This window comes from Carettochelys insculpta, chromosome 20, assembly GCF_033958435.1.
Source record: "Carettochelys insculpta isolate YL-2023 chromosome 20, ASM3395843v1, whole genome shotgun sequence".
NCBI lineage: Eukaryota > Metazoa > Chordata > Testudines > Carettochelyidae > Carettochelys > Carettochelys insculpta.
The window spans coordinates 16,914,629-16,933,104 of NC_134156.1; the positions used below are offsets into that span (position 1 = coordinate 16,914,629).

The 18,476-nt window shown below is 39.0% G+C and overlaps 1 protein-coding gene across 1 annotated transcript in view; it reads left to right on the plus strand.

The window, feature by feature from the left end:
* SUZ12 (SUZ12 polycomb repressive complex 2 subunit) overlaps nucleotides 1–18,476 on the plus strand; it is a 91,963-nt gene that overhangs the window by 6,647 nt on the left and 66,840 nt on the right. Inside the window, exons 4-5 of the mRNA XM_075014597.1 lie at nucleotides 6,840–6,908; nucleotides 12,177–12,226. Of these exons, the coding sequence (XP_074870698.1) occupies nucleotides 6,840–6,908; nucleotides 12,177–12,226 (119 nt within the window). The remainder of the gene's footprint in view (nucleotides 1–6,839; nucleotides 6,909–12,176; nucleotides 12,227–18,476) is intronic.

An 18,476-nucleotide genomic window follows, 5' to 3' on the forward strand; every position in this document is an offset into this window, starting at 1 on the left:
AGGAAAAATGGAGAAGCAAAGCTGTTTAATACTGATGTATTTTATAAAAGAAAAAAGTGTAGAACAATTGTTTAAGAAGATTTACACAGTATTTCTGAAGGTTCAAGAGAAATGTTTTTTTCAAGTAAACTGCTAACGATGGTTATCGACAAACATTTTCCTCCAAACCTTGCTGATGGATCTTTTGTTAGATCTGATCTAAACAAACTTTTGCCAGCATAGCAGTGCTTGTCAGGAATGTGTGTATTTCTGCCCCCACTCTTCCTACCAACATAATTATGCTAGATAAAGCCCCAGTGTATGTACGCGTTGTATATGCAAAATCTCCTTTTGCCAACATATCTTATTGCATGCTGAGAACTCTTGCTGATATGTATAAACTGCATCTCGGTTGGGGAGACTTCTGGTATACCTCTTCTAGTATATCTGTACCAGCAGACCTGTAGGCAAGACCCTAATTGCCACTGTTTATTCAACATGAATCTGTACAACCAATTAAGCTCTTACTAAGCTTATGCACTACCTACTCAGTGCATCAGACACTGATAGCTGGGAACAAGCAGCTTGAGAGGAATTATTTTATGAATGGGGGAGTGGAAAATCTCATTGACTGAGGCTTCTGTGGGGAAACTGTATATGCAGCTTGAGCATGATGAAAATTTTAGTGGATTCATTAGTTCTTGAGAAAAAACTTACAGAAAAGCTAGCTCATGGTCTACTTCTAGCTATTAGAATCATGATGCATATAGTGTAAATACTTTATTTTCTTAGGTGGTTCTTTGCCAATCCATTCCTCTGGGTATTCACAGTAATATATAATTGTTATCAATATAAAGCAAAATCTACAACTGTATATAATGTACAGGGGGTCCCTGTTGTACATCTCCCTGCTTTTTCATATTTACATTGCTGCTAAAAATGGAGCCATTTTGATTACGTTCTTACATTCCCTGTGCTCATGGCCCCCCTAAGTCATATTTTGCGCTGGTGTGGCCCTGAGGCAAGTGGAAATACCTTTCTGACTTTTATCTCCGTCAGTCCCTTTAGTTGGAAATGAGTTCCAAGCATATTGCCAGTGCTGTTTAAAAATGATGGGAACAGTAAAATATTTCTAAAAATGCAGTTTAAAAGTGCTACTAAGAATGGTTTTAGATTTTAAAATAAGTGTGAATGAAATGTTTTAAAAACGTGCATGGGATATAAGTTGTTTTGGTTGTTCTGCACGATGGGTTGAGAACAGCGGTGTTATGTCTCTGAGGTCTGGGAACCTAGCCCTCCCATATTCAATAGTTTCCTATGGGCTAATGTTTCCTGCTCTGCACCTCATGGGTGACTTATAAGAGGTCTTGGCGGAACGCATCTACCCATTCTTTACGTTAATTTCTGTGAGAGAGAAAACTCTCTGCTTTACATTGTTTCATTATAAGTCCCAGTTTCCTGGAACATATCTGCAACTTATAGTGAGGTCCCCTGTATTTATGTACCACAGTCATCTCCATTGTTAAGATTGCTGGTCTTTCAAATATATAAAAAAAAGCTAGAGAAATAACTAAATCACTTACTCTGTGGGTTGTTTAGAAATGGAAACTCAGTTATGTTAGAAATGAAGCTTTCAGTAAAGCTTCACTTGGGTCTAATTATGGATCATTACATTTTGTATTTCATTTTGTTTTTTAATCTTTTTTGAACTGTAAGCTTTTCATTCTGTGCTGGATTCAAACATCTATTTTAGTCGTAGTAATCCAACATATTAAGTTTTTGGCTTTTTTTAATACAACTGACTTGCCCTGTTCAATCTGTGGCAGTAGCTGAGAAAGTAAGCATGACTTGTTATGGTTTTCAAACTCTTTTAAATTTCACTTTGGGGGAAATTTACCTTTGGGGGGAAAAATTACCAAAAAAAGCCATAAGGTTAAATTAATGTATTGTGCATGCTTGTGATGTATAGGTTGAATCTCTCTCATGTGGCCTCCTAGGAATCTGACCTGTGCTCAATGAGAATTTTCCAAACAAGGCAAAGCCATCTTCCACCAGCCCACAGCCCTGCGGGTGGCTCCCCACTGTTCAGTTCTTATTGCTGTGTTAATGTGTGCTGCTTGGCTGGGGGGACGTACTTAAGATACCTGTTGTGCAGGCATCAGTAAATGTTGGCACACTGAAAATCTTGCATGTTATGAAAAAAATCATACCAATGACAATGTCACCTATTTAAACATTTCATCTTAGATTATCTTGTTTGTAATATCCAACACGGGCTAAAAACTCTTTGAATTGTAAAGACTACAGAAACTCATTCTCATTACATACCAACTTCAAATCAGTTTCCTTATTTAATTTACTGTCTCCTTGTGTCTGTGTTGTGATAGAGTAAATTAATACCTAATTTAGTATTTTGGCCTTTTTAAAATGTCTCATGATGTGTTTTAGAACTAGTTCTACTTTTCTCTCACTTTCCTTAAGTGGAATTTTTCCATGACTCTAATTTGTTTCTTTGGGCTGTGTGTTTTTTGGTTTTTTTTTTTGGTTTTTTTTGGTTTTTTTGTGCTATCTCTTCGATAGTACAGAACAGTGCTTAGAATTGAAATATGACATGCACGTATCGGTAAAACACTGACAGAATTTCAAAGTTATATTCTACTTAATTTAAGTCAGGTTCCTGATGCTTTGTATTCTTCTATCTCTGTGTATTGAGTGGGTATTTTGTTTTTCCTCAGGTCTCTAGTTTAAAATAGAACTGTGTTTAGCGTTTAGATACAAATGTGCATTACCTTGCATTTGTCAACATTGAGTAGTATTTAACTGCCCATTCACCTGGCTTTGTTGCATCCCCTCAGAATTAACCCATTTTCTATTGCATTGATTAATGTATCTGTCATCTGCAGATGTTGCAGCTTCACTGTTTGTTTTTCCTATCTTTAATAAACATATTAGACACCCGTCCTAGTAGAGCTACCTGGCATGTGGTGTTAACCTTTTGATGTTTTGTGACTTACTCTTTTAGGTTTGTCTGGTTAAAAAATGGTTATTAATGATGTAACTTTGCTCTTGAGCCACCACTGCTAAGCTTAGCCTTTGTCGAAGGTTTGAGGAGTAACCCTCATTCAAAAATAGGTATAGGTTGTACCAGTGTAGACAAGGGCATGCCAGGGTTTTTGCTGCTTACACTGATTTGCTTTTATCCCAATTATAAGTAAGGGTAAATCTTAATTTTTGTGTGAACCCTGTATGCCTTGTCCATATTTGAATAAATAATGATGGTGCTTCACTAATTGCTGAATAGGGAATATTTTCAGTTATAGCCACAGACATAGTTTACTTAATGGTGTCTGTCAAAGGCTTCTTAGAAGTCAAAAATGTACTGATCGTTCTTTTCCAATATACTTTTGAAAAGCTAAAAAACAGCTAGTACACTGGAGAGCAACAATTTTCCTTTGTATTTGTTACATTGTGTCCTTGTGTTCACATAGGTGTTCAGCAATTTTAATTTTTATTACAGGTTGAACCTCCCTGGTCCGGCACTCTTGGGACCTGAGCAGACCCGGACCAGGGATTTTGCCAGACCGGGGAGGGCAATGTCCCCTCCTGGTGTTCCAGCCCCTGTTCCTGGGCTCCCCTCCCAGCTGTTGCCTGACCCCCCACAGCCTCGCTAGCTGTGGCTCAGCTGCAGCTGCTGTTTCCTGGCTCTTGGCCCCGGCTTTCCAGGGCTGTGCCTTCCTCCCCAGCCCTGGCTGTGAGCCACCACAAGATGCTGCTTCCTAGCTTGGGCAGCTGGCTTCCCAGGCTTGTCTACCGCTCCTGAGGCAAGGAAAGCTCACCGTTGCTGCTGTGCCCCCTATTGTTGCCAGCTCAACTGTGGCTGCTCTACCATGGGCTCCAGCCACTACTCTAGCTGGCCCCTCCCCTTTCCAGTCCCGGGACTCTCTGGTCCCGGAAGATCCATGGTCCGGATGTTGCCAGATGAGAGAATCCCGTATTTGGAGTTTCAGCCTGTACTACTTTATATCGTATGTTGTAAGTATTACTGGATTGTAATTCCAGATGATCCCTTGGACCATTCTAGAGATTGTACATGTGCTGTTCTCCAGAATAGTAGCTGATTTTAGTTGTTAGGGTATGCATGTAAATAACATGCATGGCAAATCTGACTATTTTTAATTTCTTCACTTTTGGTTTGGCTTTTTTTAACTAAGTCCTTTTTTTAAGTACCCTGTCTTCCCTCAAAGCTTAATATAGCAGTGCTAGTTTTGTAATCCCTCATCTGAGTGTGCTCACCATTACTTAGTAAGTATAGTTAAAAACCTGTTGACAAGATTTTTTTTTTTTTCCTGAGCCCTGGTTTGTGGAACATGATCTAGAACAATGGTTCCCAACCTTTTGACTAGTGCAGACCCCCAGTCACCCCCAGCTCCCATCAAAGCCAATTCTAGCCACTATGTACACTTCATTAAATGAAAAAGGAAACCACAGCATAGATTTTTGGGGCTGCAGTTAATAACATTACTGGAAGATACTTAATTTAAAAACGATTGATTGTAACTTTGCAATTTAACTTATTTTTTATGATCTTTTTTTTTTTGCACAGAACCCCTGCAGTACCCTTGCAGACCCACAGGGGTCCGTGGATGCTAGGTTGGGAACCACTGGTCTAGAATTATTCTAAAAAAGCGGTAGTTTGCTTTTCTGACAACTGTCACCAACATTAGATGTATTCCATTTGTATGTGAAGTGTTGCTTGACTGATCTTATGACTTTGTGGGTTTGATAGTAATATGAATATGTTTTTAGTTGAACAGTCACTCAGGTAAGCAGCTTAAATATCAATCAAAGCAAGAGCTAATGCAGTTTTATACATCAAACTGGAGCTTCATTTAAAGTTTTAAATAGCTGTGGTTTTGGCAACAGTGTAAATATGACTGGCAATGTAGAGCTCCTTAATAAATTAATTGAATTGGAACTAAATTTGTAAAAGTTTCAGAAAGGCAACTGGGGAAAGAAAGGATGTATGAGATGAAAAATTTGGGAGTAAGATTAACTTCTGCTAAGGTTAATGAAAGTCTTATATTGAGGTAATAGCATTAAACCACACTTGCATGTTATCAAAATAAAAATTATGGATGTGACGGCAGTTTTCAGGTTTTTAGCTGTTTTGTATATTTGTCCATAGCCTAAATATTGCATTTGGCCCAGTTGGTGGTACATTCTGAAATAGCAGCATTTATGATTAAAATACTATTTGTCAGTAAGACTCGAATAAAGGAGTTACAGTGCAGTTGAGAAGCAAAATTACACTTTGATAAGCTGCTAAGTCACACTTCCCGTTTAATGTTTTGGTCTCCCTTCACATAGTAGTTTTAACATGCAAGCATCTAAATTAATATTGGTGACCTCTTAGTCGGTGAAATGTCAGCAATACAAGATTGCTAGAAATGTAGGTATTGTCTTTTCTAAATGTAAATGTGGAGGATCTTGTTGCTGTTGACGTAAACTATGTCACTGGAGGGAATGTTTTTTATGACTTTGATGCTGAAGACTGAGGTCAACTACACATCAATCTGTTTAATAAAATCTTTACCATGTATCAGTTTAGAGCTAGAAAGTGCTCGTTTAACTGCTATGAAATGTCTATCTTTTATACCCTAATTTCTTGCTGCTTAGATCTGCTCTTAGCTTTTGCCAAAATTATTTCACTGTTAACAATCACTAGTTTCGCTGCTTTGGTGGGAGTTATGGAAGGCCACAAGGGCAGACATACTAATGTGATCTGCTTGGAGTACTGATTGTCTTATATAGACTTAGGCCAAACAGTTACACAGCTTGCTCGTTAACGTGGTATGGGCTGGGAGCTCTGTCTGGGCTGGTGTGTTGACCATTGTTGCTGGAGGAGAAAATCTGGAGTGAAAAAAAGTGCCACTGTAGACAAGCCTTTTATATTTACTGCCTACTTTATGGTAAGAGATCATGTATTGGACAGAAAACATTCCCTGTAGTCCTGGTTCTTTTTTCTTCACCTGTCTTGCTTAGATTAGGAAGAAAAATGTAAAGCAGGACCGCACTTGCAGTTAGTGAGTGAATAAGCACATTTATCTTGAAGCTGTTTAGTCTTCCTATTAAAGACTTCTGAAAAAAATTGAATTATCTTTGCTCAAAAATATTTACTCCTTAATGCCCATTGATGAATATTGGTATCTGATAGAAAAGGATGAATTTGATAATACTTTACATACCATGGGGGAAATTCCTTAATATTTTTTCTCTGAAAAATATTCCTACAAACCAGTCCACTAGGGAATACATCACTTTTATATTATGTCCTTTAATAGATCCTGGTGGTGAAACATATAGCCTTTTTGAAGAATTAAATTTAAGTGGGCTTCCCTTTTTCTGTGCAGTAACCATATTTCCAATACTTGTATAGTTTGAGACAATCTGAGGGCAAATTTGTTTGCTGACAGTTGGTAATTGCAATCAATGGAAGGCAGGTGTTGGTTTTTTTTTCCCCTAAGCAATATTAAATGTTGTTTTTTGTGGAACACATTTGTACCAAAGTTTGAATGGGTTCCTATTTAGGAATCTTGCTGATAAGGTTAATTTTTTTTAATTTAAATGGTGTTGCCCTACAAAATTCTATATTTCTAATTTGACAATGATTTGTCCTTTTCATATAGTTGTCTTTGACTTGGGCATGTTTTTAAAAGAGAGAAGTTTTATCAGCAAGTTAAATTAATATTTGAAGAAGCTGATGTGTATATTGGTATTTAATAATAGAATCAGAAGTTATTATGTATATAAAATTTTCATTTTTAAAAGTATCTATTTCATGCATTTTATTTTTTCCACAGGAAAACATTCAAAGTAGATGACATGTTATCAAAAGTAGAGAAAATGAAGGGAGAACAAGAGTCTCACAGGTATTATCTGCGCATATTTTATATCCATAAGTAATGTATGGCTGTCAGTGAGAGAACAGGGTACAAGGGAGTGATTACTACAAGGCTCAGTACCTGCCTCATGAGTGCACAATAGCATCCAATTAATATTTTTATTTAACTCTAATAGTTTCAGCACTTGCAGAATATAAGTAGTTGAGGGCATAACTAATCTGGCTTTCTATTGGGACAGACTTTTTTTTTTCTTTAAACTGTTCATGTTTTAAGCATCTTAAAAAGCCAAAGAAGCTATTTTCATCTTTAACTTTTAAGAAAATAAAAATAAAAAAGCCTTACCCTTAACCGAACTAAAGTGTCAGCAGCTGATCCATGAAAATATATTTAAGCGATGGAGAAGATTTGCATGGTCCTTATTTAAGCAAGTTCTGACAAATAATCTTTTTTTCATGTGATTAGTTTCTGCTCTGCTTGCTGCTTTCATAGGTTCCTCTGTTTCTGGTCTTCAGAATTTCATTGAATTTAACAGGTATTAAAATATTCAAGTGCCTATACTTTAGATCTGTGTAATTTGCGGGCCTTCTAATGAAAAACAAAAACAAAAAAACCCTACCACCTTTTAATGATCTCTTATTTTGTTATGGTGCTCATTCTAGTGAAAGCTGTTCAGTAAGGATTGCTACATTGCCATCATAACACACTATTCTCATCTGCTGAAAAGAAAAAAACCTCCTTTGGTCTGAGTCTTTCTGTGTTTGATCTGAGATCACATAGGTATATTTTTTCAAAATTTTGTATGTTTTCTTCAGCTGTGCTTGAACTGTTAGAAGCAAGTTGGAAAGGAAAATATTTTGCTTTAAAGAAACATTTAAATGTTTTTGTGTGGAAAAGTAAGGCGGCTGCTCTTGAAATGCGAACATCATATTGAACTATTGCTCAGTGGGAATTGTCACAGTACATTTGGAAAAATATTAATATAAATAAGGCAATGAAATGATGGGTGTAATCAATTAATAGTTATGTTTAGGAAGCTTTGCAATTTGTGGCATTGTGGAAATAGGTAAACAGTTGAGTTTAAAATGTGGAGCTATGAAAAGCGCACTTGTGTAGATTCATGTTGCAGTAGCTGAAAGTTTCTAAACAGTTTAAAGATTTGAATCTATTTTTTTTAAGAGAGCTTAATTTTGTTTGCATTTTGATCTGATACAGCAGACATCTAAAATAAAGTATGCACTTTCCTGGTCCAGTATAAGTATTTGAGATGTCACTTCTGATTTGGCAAGGTCTGATATTGCAATTGGCAAATCTAAACCTTTGAGTGATTAAGCTTCTTATTTTGACACTGTGATTGCAGAAAAACAGATATGCAGGTAGCAGTGGGCCAGAGGTTTCTGAAATACAATTTTGTTTTCTGTATCCAGTTGATAGTTTACTTGACTTCCAGATAAGTGCATATGGACTAACTTTTTATAACAAATTACAGACCAAATTAACTTCAAATAACTGAGATATCAAACACAGGAAACTAAGAAAATGGAAGTGTTGCTTACGTAACTAAAGTTGCACATCTTACCTTAAACAAGTCATTTTATAGCTAAACTAGTTTTGGTAAAGCTGCTTCCTGCTTTGACTCTCAAAATGGAGAAGGGGGGGTTAAATTGATGGTTTGAAAAGAACTCTCAAATGTAAAAAAAAACTTTTTTTAAATATCTAATTTCTCAACAAGTGTCCTGTTACAGTAGCTAGTGATAAAATCACACTTAATCGGAAAGTAAGTTGATGTGTCTGTCCCCTAATGGTCAGCCTTTTTGTGTTTTGGAAGGCCCACAATATATACTTCTGTTGAATTCAACTTGTATAGGTTAACTGGAAGAAGAAAAAAAAAAAACCCCAAATCGTTAAATTATGTGGACTTGCTTTTTTAATACCATTTTCTCTATTTGCTTTCCAGTACCAGCTTGGAAGTCTTGGATTCCCTTTCAGCTGCTAATATTGCAGACATTCAACATATGCAATAAATAATGCTTCTTTCACTAGGCACTTTTGATGCCTTAGTAATTGCAGTCACACTTAATAGTTTTAATTGCAGACCCCTAACGATTTTTCTGGTGATTGTGCTTTTTGGTCTATAGTGGTATTTTGAGATTGGTGAACATTGCGACCATTTTTGCTACTATTAAGTGTTTGGTGTACTATGTTCTAATGACTATAGTTTTTAGTAGAGGCGTAGCAGTTTTGTTTGATGGATAAGATACAGAATAATTCATCATATTCTCAGTTCAAAAATATTAAAATTGTGTTCATAAACAGCAAATAAAATATATAAGCAGTTGACACAAATTATAAGAGGCGAATAAAACATGCATTTCTCTGAAGTGCTAGTGAATGAAAACTTAGAATTTCTTCGCTCTCTTAAATTAGACATCAAATTACCTTAGTATCTTTGGAAGGAATAAAGTGGAATTTCATTAACCCTTTTTATGAATGTCACAATAATTCTTTTCCTATGGGTTGTAATGTATTCTCATGAGGAGGTCACATTTAGTCTTCAGCTGTTGATAATCAATGGAAACATTTCTGTAAGTTGTATCTAATGGGTTATGTAATTTTGTGCTTTCTATAAACTATGGGTCAAAACCAGACAATAGAAAGCTTGCTTCATAACTGAGTAACCGAATATTAAAGAAGCTTTTTTCACAAACCCAATCCCTCTGACTTCATCTACACTAGAAAGTTCTTTTGAAAGACTTTTTTGAAAGGAGGTTCTTTCGAAAGATCCTGTGGAGTGTCTACACAAAGCGTTCTTTTGAAAGTAAATAGGAAGAATGTGGTGCTCCTTTTGAAAACACTCGTCCACTCCCGTTTCAGGGGGAGCATCTTTTTTTTGAAAGAAAACATATGTAGACTCTCTGCAGGCCCTTTTTTCGAAAGAGTAGTCCTCATGGCACCTAATTTTTTTCGATCCCCATCCTGTTCTTTCGAAAGAGCAGAGGGCTGTGATGCATTCTTTCCAAAAAAGTTCTTTCAGAAGAGATCTTCCAGAAGGGCTGCTTTCGAAAGATCTCTGTAGTGTAGACGTAGCCACTCTGTTATAGACCTTTGAGGGAAAGTATTTGCAAAGGATTAGCTGAAAATTGGTTAAAAGTGCACGTGCTACATTGAAATGAGCTTATTTTGAGAACTGTGTACGTGGGTAACTAAATATTAAGCGAATAAAATAATCCAGTTAAGTTAATTTTACTTACAGTTGTGTTGTATAAGTGTTGTTTGTTTGCAATGAGCCAAGTGGATCTGAGGTTTTCAAGGACTGTTCTGTGAACAGTTGCTCTGTAGCAAAATATCCAAGTTTAAAATACATTTGTTTGGCTTAACAAAATGTTTTGATTTGCTCCTTTTACTAAACTTCCACTTTTAAAAAATATAGAATAAAGTCCTCATCCTCCTGATAATGCAGTCTAGCACTGTAACATTCCTTCATTCTGATGTAATACGCTGTGCAAGCATTGTCTTGTAAATACTAAAGCAATTGGAATACTTCTTTAAAAACATCAGCACTGTTGAGGATTGCAGGAAATGCTTGTCATGTACTGACAAAGCACCCCAAGTCTCTGTTTCAGGGTCAATTTGATTTTTAATCACTGTTTAAATCAGAGGAAATCTTGATTTAAATCTTAATTTTGTTTTTGCTATTGTTTTTTAATTTTCCTAAAGAGAGGTTAACATATAAAACAATGCTGATTTACAATGAAATACATACTTTACATTAAGTATGTTGTAGTGTTTTACTTGGCTATATATGTATTTAAGATATTATGTAGCATAACATCTACAGATAATGTAAAAATGGAATAAGGTAAATACAGTCAGCATTTTTTATTTGCATCAGGTTTTACTTGAATGGAAATTAATATTTAAAATTTACCAACCTACCTTTTTATTAATTAAAACTATTTTAAGTATATCAGATGTATAAAAACAAAAAGCTTTTCAAAATATAATCTGCATATAAAACTAAGGAAGCATTATCTGTAGGTATTGAATTGATTATTCCTGGTCACTATCCTTCGCTATTTTAGGACAAATGAGGCTTATTCAGACATTGGAAGAGTGGAAAACAAGCTTTCCCGCTTTTCAACTGCCCATGTGTTTTTAGTTGAATTACATCACAGAATTAAACAACCTGAATAAACTGAAATGAAAAATGTTCTCTGCACCTGTAGAATAAGATTGCTGCTGTCAAAAGCTGAGTTAGCACTTCAGAAAAATCTGGTTCCAGTTGCTTAGCTGGTTCCCCCAGTTCGGTGGTCTGACTTTCATTAAAACTTCAAGTATGTGCTGCTTAAATATATAGTGGCTTTAACAGATGATGATAAGTTTAGACCCCAACAGAGAAGAGTATTTAAGTAAATCCAGTTTGTCTTTTTATAAATCAATTTTTATTTGTATTGCCTCCCTGGATGGAACTCGGGCAGTGTTGGAGGAGGAAGCAGTGCGATTGAAATGCAGAGGAGATAAAAGCCAGAATGGAGTAGATTGTGACAAGCAGTCTGGTAGGGGAAGGAGAATGGGAGGTTAAGATGTTTGGGGGTGAAGGACTGGGACATGGAGGCAAGGTGAATGAAGTGACAGGGAGATTGGGACTGGCAGCCTTTGACAGCTATACCAGGAGACAGTCCTTTCTGTTCCTACAGTCTACTGCCGTATATACTATGTGCCTTCCAGTTTCAGCATATGCACGAGGGATTCTACAGACAGCAGCCTCCACATAATCCTGATTCATCCCCAGGGCAGGTTCATCCTGTGTGATGATGCTGAGGTCTGGTGCGCAAATATAGTATGCAATGATGTAATATAAAACTATCACAGTGCCAATAATGCACAGGCAACCCTAATTCTACCACTTAGTAACTTTTGAGTGCTTGCATTTCAATCAGAATGTATCTAGCATATATTTTGTGTGCAATATATTATAAAATACACCCTCAACCTCTTTTCTTCAGAACTGAGATTAATTCAGTAGTCAAGCCCCCTTCCTTAACACTGTTCTAAAAATGCTGATCTACACAGGTATATGCAAAGGGGAAGTTTGTCTTAAAATTTGCATTCAACTACTATATTAAATATGCTAAAGCTGTGGAAGTTACTAACTGGCTGAGAGACAGTTTATGCACTTATTGACTAAAGATCTGATTCTGATTGTAGATGGAGTCTGGGGAATAATGGACTGAATAACTTGTGATTTTTGAGAAGAAAATATCCTTTTATTCTAATGACTTTTTTTTTCCTGTTTAGCTTGTCTGCCCATCTACAACTCACATTTACTGGTTTCTTCCATAAAAATGGTATGTCTGTTAAAATTCATTAATCTAATTATGATAAACCTTTAATGCAGTTTGGGGGGGCTGGTACACTTGAGCTGAATAGATTTGCCATATGTATGTTACAATCCCAGATGTTTGTAATGTGTTTTTTCTTAATTGCTTTGGGCTCAACTATCCCACTAGCACAATACTTACTTTTTGCAACAGAAAAATGTGTAATATGTATTTTCTTATCATGTCCTTTAGATAAATGCTTTGTGATGCTAATATTAGTAAAAATTTTTGCAAATTGTCCGTCAATATGTACGGATTCTTTGAAAAGCTTAGTGTTTCTTATGCTTTTAAACTTTTACTAATAGATCAAAGTAGAGTTGATTTCTCTAAGCGAGCATACATATGGAATTCTTGTTTCCTTGGGAATTTGAAGTGGAACCAAAAAAAAAAAAATCAAATAATGCATACTGAGTTTTCGCAAAGTTTGAAGAATATCTTCACTGATAGTCAAAAAATGAGACTGAAAGTGCCATACCTAGATTTTAAAGATGAACTGAATTAATTTTGGAATTTGCTAATGATTTACAGTCACAAATATCACTTTGCACAGCTTTAATGAGGGATGTAAAATCCTGTGTAAGTAGCTAACCCTGTTTAAACAATTAAATGGGGTTGGGGCCAGCCCAGCTGGGCTGGAGGGCCCCGTTCATGGTGTGCCCAGGGCCCACCATGGTGCCCTCCAGGCTGCTCTGGCTGGGGTTTGGAGCACCCCACCCCCCAGGCATTTAGGATGATGGTGTCTGAGTAACCATTAACGTCTCTAGCCTTAACCTGAGATAAGCTAATGGAATTCTTGAACAACCAAGGCCAAAGTTTGTGGTTCTAGTCTCCTCCAGTTAGAAGAGGAAGATGCATATTTATGATGCTTCAGATCAGAGGATCTCAGCCTATTTTCTTTCTGAATCCTCCCCATCCAATATGCTAAAAAAACTCCACAACCACACTGTTTTTTTGCATATTCAGTAGGTTAAAAGCCAGGCCTGGCATTAGGGGATATCAGGAAGGGCAGTTGTTTGGGGGAGCGGTCTGTGGGTGGGGGATCATATGAGACACCACAAAGCTAACTTGCTTAGGCTTAGTTTCAGCCTTTGGTGGCAGGCTTCAGGATTTGGCTTCAGCCACCAGCAGCAGGATTTGGGCTTCAGTTCTCTGCACTTGGCCAAAGCAAATCTAATGCTGGCTCTGATCCCTGGTTTAATTTTGTGACTCCATGAAACCTGATCGCAGCCCCACCAGGAATACATACCCCTAGCTGAGAACCATTACTTTAGATATTGGTAGTTTATTAACTCTTACATACCCAAACTTAAACTTTAAAACTTATTTCCTAACTTCTAAATGAAAACACAGTGTTGTTAATGACTTGACTTTTTTGTGTTTAAAAAGTATTCCGTTTACTTCAAAGATTTTGATTTTTTACTGTCGATAATTGTGCATTTATGCTTCTGAACACTTTGTATACTTGTTCTGGAAATAGTACCAAAATTCACAATTACTTGGATTTAGATTTGGAAAACTATTTTGCCATTAATAAACAGGAATTTTGTTTCCATTAGTACGCATGGCTCCCTTAATGTAGAAACACTTCTGAATGTTTCGTTTGCGGAAGTGAAGAGGAATAGCTGAAGAATTGGTCCCACTGCTGCCCTGATTCCATTTGGGAATACTTATCTTCTGTTTAGACCCGCAGGAGTTTTTTAGCTTGTTGCCTCTCTAATGCTTTATTGTGGAAGTAACAAGGTGGTTAAGGATCCCATACTCTTTGAGAGCAGAAGCAAAAGAGATCACTGGTTCCTCCCCATGGTTTGCTGGAGGATTGTTTGAGGGAGTGAAGGGGAAGGGAAGTGAAGTGCTGTAGTGTAGCTTCAGACACTTAATGATCCATTCCTCTGGTCTGCTAAACCTCCAGTTGTGAGTTCAATCCTTGAGGAGGCCATTTAGGGTCGTGGGGCAAAAAGTTTAAAAAAAAAAAAAAAAAAAAATCAGTCAGGGATGAATATAGGCCCTGCTGTGAGTGCAGAGGACTGGACATTAACAGTGAAAGTTTCTTTTAAAACTGGAAAACAAGTAAATCCATTACAATTTTAAGGTTGCTAATGTCCCTTTAGTGCCTCTAAGTAATTAAAATTGACAGATGAGCTACAAAATTGTTACTAAATGAAGAACAGATCATGCTGGTTGAGTGTGCATAAAATGTCAATAGGCAGATTAGTTAGGAGATTAAGCTTGTGGGTATACTGACAACCCTTGCTGTCTCATCTCTTCCGATGGGTGTAAATGAATATTTCATTTGCTGTCTGAGATTTTGGCTTTTGGTGAGGGCTAGTTGTTTTAAGCTTACCCCAAATAACATTGAGTGTACCCTCAGGTAGTAGGGGTTGACAACTGGAAGAAACGGCAAATTGTGAAGCTGAGTAACAAACTGGAGATACCTGTGCAATTTTAAGTGAGAGCAACTAGCTGTCCTTGATAGTTAAATATAGCAGCTTTGCTGTTAAATCTGTGCTGGTCAAGATCAAAACTTGTTTTTTTATGTAGACTTTTCTGCAATTATCTGCCTTTGTAGTCATAGCGTTGAGATTCTCTAGGGGCTACATGTTCAGTTTGTTGTGATTAAGTTATTGAAGACCGTTGTCACCCAGTGAAGTGATGCAGTGTGCAGAATGCACACAGTAACACCATTGGTTTCACTGTTTTTCAGGAAGCCATGGTATGAGATGTACTAGGTGTTTTGGGAAGTTTATTTTGGCTGGAGTTAGCTTGGATAAATAATTTTTATTTTAAAATATTTCGGTTTATATTAGTATGTACCTAAGCACATAGAATAAATAAATTTATTCAGGTGAGTAAGGAAAAAACAATTGGACTGCAGGAATGTTGCCAATTAAACTAAGGATTTTATGTAATTCAGGGTTTAATTTAGGTAAGTGGTAGATCGGCAAAATAGACCAGTCCCAATTCTTCTTTGGATAGTGTCCCCGTGGGTACTCCACTCTTCGTGTCGGTGTGTCCTCATGCCGGCCTTTGGAGATTCTTTCATAGCCGTGGTTTCTCTCCCATGTGCAGAAATGCCTCCTTGTGCTCTCTGGCATGGGCTCCTCATTTCTTTTTCTACTGTCCTTGGCTGCTACTCTCTGCAAAAGAATTAAGGTTGGTTTGTTGTTAGTTTAACTGTTTGCCTAATTTGTTTTTCACCCTGTTCTACTTGTTACATTTAAAAAAAAAATTGCTTGGAAGTTTGTAATTAAGTTGAATTACTACTGCGTCATCACTATGCTGGGCTTCCTGGGATTTAAGCGGTGGGCCACCTACAAGGATGGCATGCCCTCCTCAGAGCCATGCATCTTGACTCAGGTGCCTCAGGGAAGGCCACTAAATGCAGTCCTGCGTGTGCTGCTTGAGTCTGAGTGCGAGAGGCTGCAAGGATTGGGCTAACAGACTCAATACTTTCTTGTATGAGGAGTCTTTACAGCCACTGGCCCTCGATGAGCCAGCGGCTAACCCTGCGGCCAAGGTTGAGGGCTCTGAGTGTCCCCTGGCCTCCAGAGGGTCTTCCGTTGCTGATCTGGGTCCCTCTCCTGCTCATTCTTAGCCTCTGATGCCGTCTGTACAGGCCGCATCAGCAAGGAGGACCATTTCGTATTCCCTGGCACTGTCATTGCTGGCACTGTTGGAAAAAGGTGCAGTCTGTGCAGAAACATAAATCTGCAGTGTCGACTGTGTTGGCACCAGCCAGCCCACCCTTGGCAAATCAGACCACATTGGTGTCTGCATAACCTGCGGCAGCCGCCAGAAAACTGCGTCACTTGCACTCGCTGCAACTGAGTGGTTCACGCAAGTCTAGGGCAGATACCCCTCCCCGTTCTTAATCACTAAGGGTGGCAGCACAGCACTGCCACAGACATAAGCCTTGTCTACTGCTTCCCCACTGCAAAGGCTGGCACCGAGGGACTCGGTGCTGATGTCAATACTGACTAGTCAGCTACCCGATACAGCGCTGCCTCGCTGGCACCGCCCATCACCTCAGCTGTTGGCTTCCCCATGCCGATCCCACCATTCAGCTTCGTCATTTGCCTCTCGGGCTCGGCTCCTTGCACCAGATCGGACACTGCCAGTGTATTCTCTTCGGAATGCTCAAGCCCCGTGCCTCCCTGGCAGATGCCCCACTGGTTCCAGCCACTATGCAGTATCATTCTGAGCCTCTGCCATGGTTTGCTCACCGTTATTCCCAGCCAGGGCAGCAGTGGTCCTCGTGGCCCAAATGAACGCAGCACAAGCACACTTAGTCGGCACCGCCCCCACTGTCAGAACTGTGATCATTTATAGCACAGTTCCCGCCATTGGTGTGCTCCGGCACCGAGGGGGAGGGTCTTCTGAAGGGGGAGGGGCCGGGGCCACCCCTCTGCACCCATCCTACTGGTCACTGAATGATGTGGTATTCCGTTACCCCCTTCCACTGATGATGCCCAGTTTTTTTGGGACCTCTTCCACCATGTGGCACAGTCCTTGAGCAAGGACACTCAGGAGGCCCCCGTGAAGCAGTACAGACTACTGTGTACAGTTCAACCTTTATTGTCCTCCAGGATGGCATTACGTGTGGATAAGGTCATCCTGGACACAACCATGACCCTGTTTGCAAACCACAGCATCTATTGTCCCCACCCACAAACAGGTGGTCAAGAAATACTTTGTAGCACCCAAAGATGCTGAGTTCTTGTTCACGCACCTGTCCCATAATTCCTTTGTAGTTGGTGCGGTCCGTAATAAGACACTCATTCAGATCCATACCCCAGAATAATAGTAGTTAAAAATGGGACATTATGGGACTCAAAGTATATTCATGTGACACCTTTCTCTGTGCTGCTAGTTATGTGACTCTGCTGGCAGATTGTGATTTCCAGAACTATTCCAAATTATGAGAACTTGTCCCAGTGCTACCGGTACACCAGCACCACACACTTTCCAGCATCAGCAAGGAGGGCCATACCATCGCCAGCATGGCAATCTGGATATAGCCAACATGGTGGCATGCATCACTGCCTCAGCAGTAGTCATGTGCCGTACTTCCTGACTCATCCCCTTGGGGGTGCCCAAGGAACTCCAGCATAAGGTTGAGGTCCTTCATCCTATGAAGGACTCCAGGACAAAGCTGCGTACCTTAAGGGGTACGTGGCCACAGTCAGTGGGCTTGGTGCTTCCCATTCCAGTGTTTTTTTAGGACCAATACCAAGAGTCCTGATTCCAGCAGCAACATCAAAGGCTTAGACCCTAGCGCCGTTGTTCTGGCAAGTAACATCAAAGACAACAGCCCTCGGCCTCCCATTATCAGCCTTGAAACAGTAATTTTGAGAATTTGGTTGAGGATCTGATTCACTGCTTCCATCAGGCACCGTTCAACTATTCCAGCCTCATCTCTGTCCCTTTCTGTGTCAGTGGTCTACCATCACCACAGACAGTAGGGTCTTGGAATTGGTGGAAAAAGGATACTCCAGTCCCTTCACCTCTGTGTCCCCTATCTGCCTCCTACCTCGTCCCTCTTCAGGGACCCTTCTCAAAGAATCTCATTGACCAGGAGGTCCAACACCTCAGTTTAAGGGCGGTTGAGCCTGTTCCTGAGGAATTTTGGGACAGGGGGTTTTATTCCACCTACTTCCTCACTCAGAATGAGGGATTGAGACCTGTTTTGGATCTCAGATGACTCAACAAATAAGTCCATTTACAGATGTTTCAGGATGGTGACTCTTGCCATTGTTATCTTGGCCCTAGACAAGAATGATTGGCTCTCAGTCCTCTACTTTTACAGGATGCATATTTCCATATCACCATCCATCTGTCTCACAGGTGTTTTCTTTGCTTCACAGTGGGGTGCTCCCAATATCAATATTGGGTCCTCCTGTTTGGCCTTCCACAGCACCACGTGTATTTTCCAAAACTCTGGCAGTGGTGGCTGCTTATCTTTGTCATTTTGGGGCATTATCTTCCCTTACCTGGACAACTGCCTCATAAAGGGAATGTCTGTTCCTGAAGCATGACACATGGTACAAGATACCATGCACCTCCTACTTAGCTTGGGCTTCCATATCAACTCAAGCTCTGGAATTTATAGGAGCTCCCATAAATTTATAGGAGCTCACATAAACATCATCACAGCCACAGCATCCCTGCCAATTCAACAGCTTCACACTTTGCGCAACCTCTTTCATGCAGCCTGTGATCT